General features: G+C 41.7%; 1 protein-coding gene across 2 annotated transcripts in view; it reads right to left on the bottom strand.

Annotated features, from left to right (window-relative positions):
* Window positions 1-329: 329 nt before the first annotated feature.
* LOC108548960 (endothelin-converting enzyme-like 1) overlaps window positions 330-9939 on the bottom strand; it is a 193008-nt gene continuing 183398 nt past the window's right edge. For both annotated transcript variants that reach the window (XM_017902120.1, XM_017902121.1), the window contains 9 exons: window positions 3346-3532; window positions 3074-3250; window positions 2904-3004; window positions 1823-1878; window positions 1463-1749; window positions 937-1095; window positions 781-857; window positions 428-701; window positions 330-366 (listed from right to left, as the gene is read on the bottom strand). In XM_017902120.1, the coding sequence (XP_017757609.1) occupies window positions 602-701; window positions 781-857; window positions 937-1095; window positions 1463-1749; window positions 1823-1878; window positions 2904-3004; window positions 3074-3250; window positions 3346-3532 (1144 nt within the window). In that variant the 3' untranslated portion in view covers window positions 330-366; window positions 428-601. The remainder of the gene's footprint in view (window positions 367-427; window positions 702-780; window positions 858-936; window positions 1096-1462; window positions 1750-1822; window positions 1879-2903; window positions 3005-3073; window positions 3251-3345; window positions 3533-9939) is intronic.

Genomic DNA, 9939 nt, shown 5'->3' with positions numbered 1-9939 from the left:
TCTTCGTCTCGTATCCCATACACACGCACGCAGGCACGCAGAAGGCACACACACACGCACGCATATCTCGTCTGTTCTTCCGTACAATTTATTGCTTCCACTATAATAAATCTAAGGTCTTCTAAAGCGTCATAGGGAGAGATATTAACATTAACGGCGCATTTAAACGAGCTTCCACGACCAAACGGAGATCGAGTCTTCACGGCTGGCCGTTGCTTAAACTCTGAAAACGCTGTAACAAGCTTAATCCATCGATTGATCCTTCGTCGTCGCGAATCAAACGGTCCTCTCGTCGATCGAACCATCGAAATGCAACGCTCCTCGATCTTTCGATGTATCTTTCCACTCTAGCTCCGGACAGAACACCTGCAAATCGGTATTTATCGTTAGCGAGAGCGTCCGTGATAAACGGAGAACATGATCCTACCTGAATCGATTCCCTTCGACGCAAGATCGCTCGACGGTTGCTGAAAAAATGATTCACCCCTGTCACTTGGGTGTGTCCAACCACAGCACGCCGTTATCCGAATCGAATCCCAATGATCGAGTATCGTGAATGAAACCTGACGTTGTCAGCAAACGATTGTCCGAGCCTTGACCATCACCAGGTGGTGCATTTGTTAGGGGGGTTCATCTTGGTTCCGATCGGGCAACGGAACGCGTCAGCGAATGCTTGAGAGTTCATCATAATACCGTTGACTCTAAACACATTTCAAAGCATCCTACTTATCCTCCAACCTCTTCGAAACTCTGCCAGGATCCATCGATAATGAAGATTACCTTTCTGGCTGAGGTGTATGATAATCGAGCTCAACGGAGAGAATATAGGCCTCGGCAGTCATATTGGAACAGTAAGTCTGCAACATAATCGAGTGAGGAAATAATCCTGGAGCAGGGCAAGGGTAATCTTGAGTCGATGAAAGGCGCTGTGTTTACCTGGGCGGCGCTTATGAAGAAAAGCTGGCTCGGACGAAGTCCCTCCAATCCGGGAAGACTTCGATCCTTCCCGTTCGTCAGGGTGTGCCAGGTTTTATAAGAGATCTGCAAGGCTCCGATATCGGCGACGTTCTCGTTCCTCGTCACGTTCCAATCGAACTGGAAGATCATTTCAACGATGAAGATACATATCGACTCAGGAAAATATACCTCTGTGACGACCTTGAAAGATCGAGAGCTTTCGATGACCAGTCACAGATGGCGCAGGGGCACGCGTCACGGATTAGGGTTCTGGAAAGATCAGAACCATCGAGAGCGTTCGGCGACGCGTACCCTCGACAAAGGAAAAAGACAATCGGGTACAACACACAGGGTACGCCAAGATGGATGGGGTGCACGTGTCACGGATTGAGGTTATGGAAGACCAATAATTCTAGGGGGCGTGCGAAGATGAAGATAATTGGATCATAGTAAATCGGACGCTCTGGATCGCCAGAGCAGTCAATCCTCCTCCTAAACCTCTCACCTGTACAGCAACGTCGTTCCCATAGAACTGAACTTTCCTCCAGAAGCTCCTGGCGTAGAGCCTCGCGACGCATTCGATCCGCGCTTCCAACCTCTTCCAAGACTCCGGCGTGATCCAGAGCCACTGATCGACGTTCATATCGGGATCCAATGGCAGTCGACGTCGATGGAGGTCGAAAGCGTGGAGGATCTCGTGGCCGATCACCGATCCCAATGTCGCGTGCGAGGCGTACGCGGGGCCACCGTCCCAGGACCAAGACCAGGCCGTCATCATCGCTAGTGGGATGCCTGAAATCGATCACCTATCTCGTAACCGAGGTACTTCCCAATATTGTTTACCACAAAGATGAATTATCCTTACCAATCGTGTTCGTCGAGGACTCGTAGTAGGCGCTGACGCTGTACGGGTGTCGACGTCTGTGAAAATAAAAATGGAGCTCGTGTATGATTCAGAAATAATTATGGGGAGTCAAAGGAGGTTAGGGAAGGCACAAAAATACTCACACAGAGTCGCCGATTATATTAAATAATAATATATTTGAAAGTAAAGAAGGATGAACTGTCGGTGATTATAATTATAATATTTAACAAGCGATTTGTTCATTTTTTTACGCGGGGAAAATTTTCGATAGATACCCCGTATCACTGGGAGGAGGGTTATTTGAGATTTTTATCCACTAAAATCCTCACAGTGGTCATTGAAGGAGCACTGGAGGAACATTGGGAACTCAAGACAAATACAATCGGTACCCTCTCTCAGAACTGCAAGCGTGGCTATTGTGGAGGTTTTAGTGAGTACAGATTTCACATAACCTCACTCCTCCCTCAGGTGACCGCAATATCTTTTGGAAGATTTTCCCCACGGAAAAAAGAAGAAAAAAAAAAGGGGAGAGGAAAGAGTTAGAATAGAGTTAGTGATCGGTTGTAAGAGTGGGCCCCAATTAGAGGCATGCCGTGGGGGAGCACCGATCGTGTTCCTCTGGAGTTCCCAGTGTTATCCCAACGCGGCGAAGATGGCCACTATCGGGGTTATACAAATCCCACATAACCTCGTCTCCTTCCTACCAGGGATACGGGGCCCACCTAATTGGGGCCCACCTCGAGGTCCTAACGCTTACAACCGATCACTAACTCTATTCTAACTCTTCTTCTTTTTTTCTTTTTTTCTTTTTTCGTTGGGGAAATCTTCCAAATGATATCCTAACCCCGGTACTCTAAGGGAGAATGAGGTTATGTGAGATTTGTATTCACTAAAACCCCCATAATAGCCACCCTCACCGCACTGAAAGAGAGTACTGAGACTTCAGTGAACATAATCAGCACTCTCCATAGTATACTCTTGATAGAGCTCATCCAGGTGGACACTCTATTCTAACTCTATCCTAACCTAACACTGACTGACTCCCAATCTCCTTTAACCCTATAATAACAAAAGAACTCACTTTTCGGTCACATTCCTCCGCAGAACCTTGTCGTCCACGGTCCGTATCTGTCGGAATCGCTTCATCACGGTGTGAAAGAAATCATCCGGGTCGATCTCCACCTGCCGGAAGTGACAGACTCGTCATAAGCCGAAAAACAGGACGAGAATACAACTCGAGCAAGCGCTCACCTCGGCCATTTCGCGGGCCAGCAGAGTCTCATTGTAGAAACCAGGCCACACGTGAAATCTTCCCCGCAACGAGTTCAGCTTCAGCAACGCCTGCGTCCTCGTCTCCTCGTCTAGCCAAGATTTCACCAAAATCCGCTCGGCGACTGTCTCTTTCACGCGCTCGAACAGTCCTGCCACCTGTTTGCGACACGTACCAATTTGTTTCGCCACGCTTTCCAGGGTGGAAAGAGTTGGGTTGGGGGAGCGGTAAAGAGCATTTTTCATCGCCTTACCCGGTTTGCCAGGGTCTCTAAATACTGCGGCGTGTACTGCTGCACGTACAGAGCGCCCACCACTTCTCCGAACACGTCCTTCGCGAGCTTGAAGCAGGCAAGCTCCCAGTCCTTGCTTCCCGTCACGTTCGCAATGTCGTGCAGGGTGTCCGTCGCGTACAGGAGCAACAGTCCGTTGTGAATGATCCTTCGGAACGAGAATTAACACGTGGGTATCAGAGATCTCTGTGTCTACCTTTCAATCCTCTCGTTATCGAGTTTTGACTTGGAGGCTTGGGTACCTCGCAGGAATTATCCGCGTTGAATAATAGAGAACGTGTGTTTCATCGTGAGATAATAGCCCCTGAGCTGTAATAACGAACAACTGACCTCGGGAGCATAACGAATTAACTGTTATCGATTACATCGACCTAGGTCGAGAGCCTAGTTAGACTTGCACCTTACAGTACAGACTTGGTTGCAGAAATTAGTAATAGAATATGCTAATATCTAGATCTGAACTGCCAGACTCGAGGATGGAAGCATCGAACAGTGGATCTTACAAGTGGATTTTAGGCTCATAGTGAATCGATGGCTAATTAACACATTGAGTACCGCTCATGAATTTTCTCGTGTTTTGCGCGCTATCTATCGTGGACCTTGGATGTCAATACACTGTCTTGTCAAAACGTGTGGTCTCTGGCGTATGTCCTAGAGATTTCTATGTGGTACGCAATGTGTTAGTAAACAGTGAACATGTCCTACGTTAGTAACGATTAACCCTTTGACCTAAAACCACGAGTGAGACTCGTGGTAAGGAATTTGTGCCATAAGCGAAAACCACGAGTCTACCTCGTGATGACGAATTTGGGCCACACGTGAAAACCACGAGTCTACCTCGTGATGACGAATTTGGGCCATTAGCGAAAACCACGAGTCTGACTCGTGAGTGATATGGTGAACGATATGGGGGTGATTCTAATCTTTGAGTCTAATCCTCTCGGTTTCCGAGATATTCCAAAAATATACTTTCAACCCCTACCTTTGAGGGTTGATTTTACCCTTTCGATACGAACGATAGCAGACAAAAAAATACGTGTCAAATATTTTTTTGAGAACTGTCTCTCACATAAACTTCATTAAAATCATCTTTCATTAAAATTTCACTAAAATACATCGAATGAGGGTAAAAAATGAATGTACTATAATTATAGGTACCTAGGCTTTTAAAATACAATCAAGAGATTGCCAACAAAGGGAATTTAAAGAAACTAATAGTTTTCGCAATAAATAACGTAGAGCTAAAAAAGCATAATGATTTACGAATTTTTCTACATATTTTTATTTTCGGAGATGCATTTGTTGCTCCCAGGTGGAAATGATTGAACACACTTTTCTAGCATTTTTGAAATTTCTCTGCGCGAGAGCTCGATCGATACCGAACGTTTTATGTCTAAAATAAATTTCCGCTTTTTATCTTATCGAGTGGCTCGCGTATTTAATAACGGAGTGCATATCAAAATTTAATACCTCTCGCGAGGTGTTTTAATTATAATCTATAATACGTATTCCGGAACATTGGGAATTTACGAAAATTCATCATCATTACTCCATTTTTTAATTTTATTATATATAAAATTACGTGGAATCGAGTTGAATAATAAAGGAATTACACGCGTTTGGGAGAATTTCGGAATTATTTTCACCGACGAAAACCAGCGAAGCTGATTAGCCTAATCGTCGTAGAGTCGCGCGTTGTCGGCGATATCGGTAAAAAGGTGAAACGCGAGTTCACCCAAATCGGAGAATGGGATCCATTTGTTTGAAAGCCATGAATGGAAGAACGGGAAAATGCAGCGGGGCCAGGGACAGCGATAATTTCGTAAATACGCGGAAACCCGGTTGCAGCTGCAACGGCGCGAACGGCGTGGCACAGATGGGGTGAAATTTCCTGACGAAGGGGTAATGGACGAATTAGGCACCGATTTACGATGCATGCGAGCCGGTATGAAAATTTATGGCCGCGCTACGTTTATTAACCGCGTGCATGGCCGGCGTGCGCTGCGTGCAAATTTCTAGCTCGCCAATGCTACGCCTAGCGTTCCAAACGCTCCCAGGGCTAGGCAACCCTCTCCGCGTATAACCTGCGCTTTTATTTTCACCCACCCCTAGCTTTCTGCCACATTAATCCTCGCGACGGTTATCACACAGTTTACATTTCGAGCGCTTAAAGCTTCGAAATTAGCTCTCGCGTGTTATATTAAGCATTTCATATAAAATTCGAGTTTCGAGGGGTGGTCGGGGGTGTTCGAAGTCGAATGTCACGATTGGGAAGAAAATAAAGTAGATTCCAGATTCGTGGAATTAAAATTCGCCCGATGGTTATGATAATTTTTAAGATGAGTTGGACGTCTCTTTGAAATTAGCTCGCGCGTGTTATATTAAGCATTTCATATGAAATTCGAGTTTACAGGGGTGGTCGGGGGTGTTCGAAGTCGAATGTCACGATTGGGAAGAAAATAAAGTAGATTCAAGATTCGTGGAATTAAAATTCGCCTGATGGTTATAATAATTTTTAAGATGAGTTGGACGTCTCTTTGAAATTAGCTCGCGCGTGTTATATTAAGCATTTCATATGAAATTCGAGTTTCGAGGGGTGGTCGGGGGTGTTCGCAGTCGAATGTCACGATTGGGAAGAAAACAAAGCAGATTCAAGATTCGTGGAATTAAAATTCGCCTGATGGTTATGATAATTTTTAAGATGAGTTGAACGTCTCTTTGAAATTTGCTCGAGGGTGTTATTATTTTAATTATTTCGTAAAAATTTCGAATTTCGTGGAACGTTTAAGTATCACAAATTAAATGTCGAGATTGGAAAGTAAATAAAGTGGACTTGTGATTTGTGGAATTAAAATTCGCGAATATTTAAAAGGTGATTTGGAAATCACTATGAAATTAGATTTTACGCCTGTATTTATTTGAATGGTCAGCTTGAAATTTTTATTTAAATTAACTCCATCAAATTTTGTATTTCGCGGGGTGTTCGTGTGTCAAAAATCGAATATCGAGATTGAATAGCGGTTAGGGTGGATAGAACGTGTGTGGAATTAAAATTCGCGTGATGGTGGCGAAGGTTTAAGAGATGATATGGACGTTGCTATAAAATTAGTCCAGGTGTGTTATTATTTAAATTATCTTTTCCAAATTTCGAATTTCGAGGGGTGTTAGTGCATCAAAAATCAAAAATCGCAATTAGAAAGTACACACAGTAGATTCGTGATTTATGGAATTAAAATTCGCATAATGGTGGCGAAAATTTAAGGGATGATTTAGATATCACTTTGAAATTAGTCCACATGTGTTATTACTTAAATTAACCCCGTTAAATTTCAAATTCCGACTAATTATCGAGTTGTGAAAATTCAGAAATTGCGATTGGAAATAAAATAAAGTGAACTCGTGATTTGCGGAATTAAAATTCGCGTAATGGTGACGTGGGTTAAGGGATGATTTAGACATCACTATAAAATAATTCCACGTGTGATATTACTTAAATTAACCCCCTCAAATTTCGAGTTCCCATAAATTATCGAGTTGTCAAAACTCAAAAGTCGCATTTAAAAATTAAATAAAACAGCCCCGAAATTTGCAAATTAATATTCGCACAATACAGTGACAATTTCAAATACGATTCGAATGTCACTCTAAAATTAGCCCACATACGCCATTATTTAAATTAACTTCTGCAAATCTCGAGTTTCAAAAAATCATTTTAAAAGTCAGAAATCACGATTAAATAATAAATTATTCATGCTATGTCACCTTATGTTTGCTTCTATTAGGTACTTAATGGCATCATTAACTGTTCCAAAATTTTATGTATGTTTAATTTGAATTCATCCTATTATCTTTAAGATACCACAATTTTTTAAAACAGGAGCAGTATATGTACCTTTACAGTCACCACAACTGTTTCAACATAATTTTTATTAATGTTAACCGTTTCTCCAAATCCCTTAAATTTGTTCTGTTCACCCACTAATAATCGATTTGCACGTCTTTCTCTTCACACACTCATTTTAAACATAGTATATTGTAACTCTTATCGACCAACAACAATTCTAGATAACTCTGTACTATATTATTATTTTGCTTATCATCAAAGGCTTATTACCCGTTAAAATAAATAAATAAATAAATAAAATATCCCCAACATCTGCAACATTAAAATTCGCATAACCGCGACGATTTAACAATCCATTTGCACGTCTTTCTCTTCACACACTCATTTTAAGCATAGTATATTGTAACTCTTATCGACCAACAACAATTCTAGATAACTCTGTACTATAGTATTATTTTTCTCGTTACCAAAGGCTTATTACCCGTTAAAATAAATAAATAAATAAATAAATAAAATATCCCCAACATCTGCAATATTAAAATTCGCATAACCGCGACGATTTAACAATCGATTTGCACGTCCTTCTGTTCACACACTCATTTTTAGCATAGTATATTGTATCTTTTAGTGGCCAACAACAATTCTAGATAACTCTGTACTATATTATTATTTTTCTTATCATCAAAGGCTTATTACGAGTTAAGATAAATAAATAAATAAATAACATAAAATCAACATCCGCAACATTAAAATTCGCATAACATCGACGATTTAACAATTGATTTGCACGCCATTTCGAAACCATTTCGCGTGCTATCGTTTCAATTACCTCCCACAAATTTCGAGGTTCGAGAGATGATCGAGAATGGAAAGCCGGATTCTTGGGATTAAAATTCGCTCGGAGGAATGGCGGCCGCTATGGTCGAAAAGCGGAACGAGTGCGAATATTAAGGACGATAGATGGCTGGGCAGAAATTGGCGGCAGGATGCGAGCGTCTCGTTGCGGAATACCTTCAGCAGTAATTATCGCGGTGGCTGGTTGTATTCATCCTCTGGTTGCGTCTGTCTAACGGAGATAATAACGAGGAACGAGCGTAGGCTGCCAAGAGTGGCGTTTTGGAATCCCGAATGTTTGCTCGACTATCGGCCGCTCTGCTATTAGGGTAAACTGACGAAGTTCCAGGCTGATAATTTGTATCTATCGCGCCTCGTTGGTCATACAATTCCGAAATACAGCCGAGTTTATATCCCCGATGTGTGTCGCGAATGATTCATCCAAGGTGAAGGTTGCTGAGATCATTCTGCTCCAAAATGATCAGGGATCAAGTGTGGCTCTATTTTAGGACGAAATACGAGTGAATGATGTTTCAATGACATTTGTTTGAAAAATGCATGATGCGATTAGGTATGTTCCACTCTAATTCTGGTAACTTACTTCTTATTTTCTGTAAAATTTCAAGGAGACGTAACCGGCAATTTTCGATCTTTCTTAACGAAAATTGAGACACATGTAGTCGAAGACTGTACAAATAAACCCTGTTAATTTCGAAAAGGAAAATGTTAATGGTTCTTTTTATGTTCCACTCTAATTCTGGTAACTTACTTCTTATTTTCTGTAAAATTTCAAGGAGACGTAACACCGGCAATTTTCGATCTTTCTTAACGAAAATTGAGACACGTGTAGTCGAAGACTGTACAAACAAACCCTGTTAATTTCGAAAAGGAAAATGTTAATGGTTCTTCGTAATAATTTTTCAAAGATATTGAAAAAATTAAGAGAGATATTGGGAGATCCTTTTAAGGAATCATCTAATCTGTCATCTAATTAGCACAACGAAACATCCGATTTGTCATATAAGTAACAGAATATCGTTCATATTCACAGTGGAGACGACATAAAAATTATACAATAATTACAGCCAAAAGTAGCGAGAAGCGATCGAGAAATAAAAAAAACAAGCGATGCAAGTCAAACGACGCAAAAACTTTCAGCGGCCTGACACATTCGGCACAATCTGTAAACGACCCGTTAAAATCGGGAAAAAAACGGCAAACTAATTACAACACAGAGCACTGCACGCAACTAGGTTGGAAAATCATGAAAATCTGAAGAGATTCGGAAGATATAAGCGATGAAAATCAAACGACCTAATAGATTTCCGCGGCCTGTCACGTGCGGCACTATCTTTCGTGAACGATCGGTTAAAATCGGAAAAAAACCGGCAAACTAATTAAAACACAGAGCACTGCACGCAATTAGGTTGGAAAATCGTGAAAATCTGAAGAGATTCGGAAGATATAAGCGATGAAAATCAAACGACGTAATAGATTTCCGCGGCCTGTCACATTCGGCACTATCTTTCATAAACGATGGGTAAAAATCGGGAAGAAACCGGCAAACTAATTAAAACACAGAGCACTGCACGCAATTAGGTTGGAAAATCGTGAAAATCTGAAGAGATTCGGAAGATATGAGCGATGAAAATCAAACGACGTAATAGATTTCCGCGGCCTGTCACGTGCGGCACTATCTTTCGTGAACGATCGGTTAAAATCGGAAAAAAACCGGCAAACTAATTAAAACACAGAGCACTGCACGCAATTAGGTTGGAAAATCGTGAAAATCTGAAGAGATTCGGAAGATATAAGCGATGAAAGTCAAACGACGTAATAGATTTCCGCGGCCTGTCACATTCGGCACTATCTTTCAT

Source organism: Eufriesea mexicana, unplaced genomic scaffold, assembly GCF_001483705.2.
Source record: "Eufriesea mexicana isolate 0111107269 unplaced genomic scaffold, ASM148370v2 scaffold1653, whole genome shotgun sequence".
In the NCBI taxonomy this organism is placed as follows: Eukaryota; Metazoa; Arthropoda; class Insecta; order Hymenoptera; family Apidae; genus Eufriesea; species Eufriesea mexicana.
This window is presented reverse-complemented; position numbering and strand designations above follow the sequence as displayed.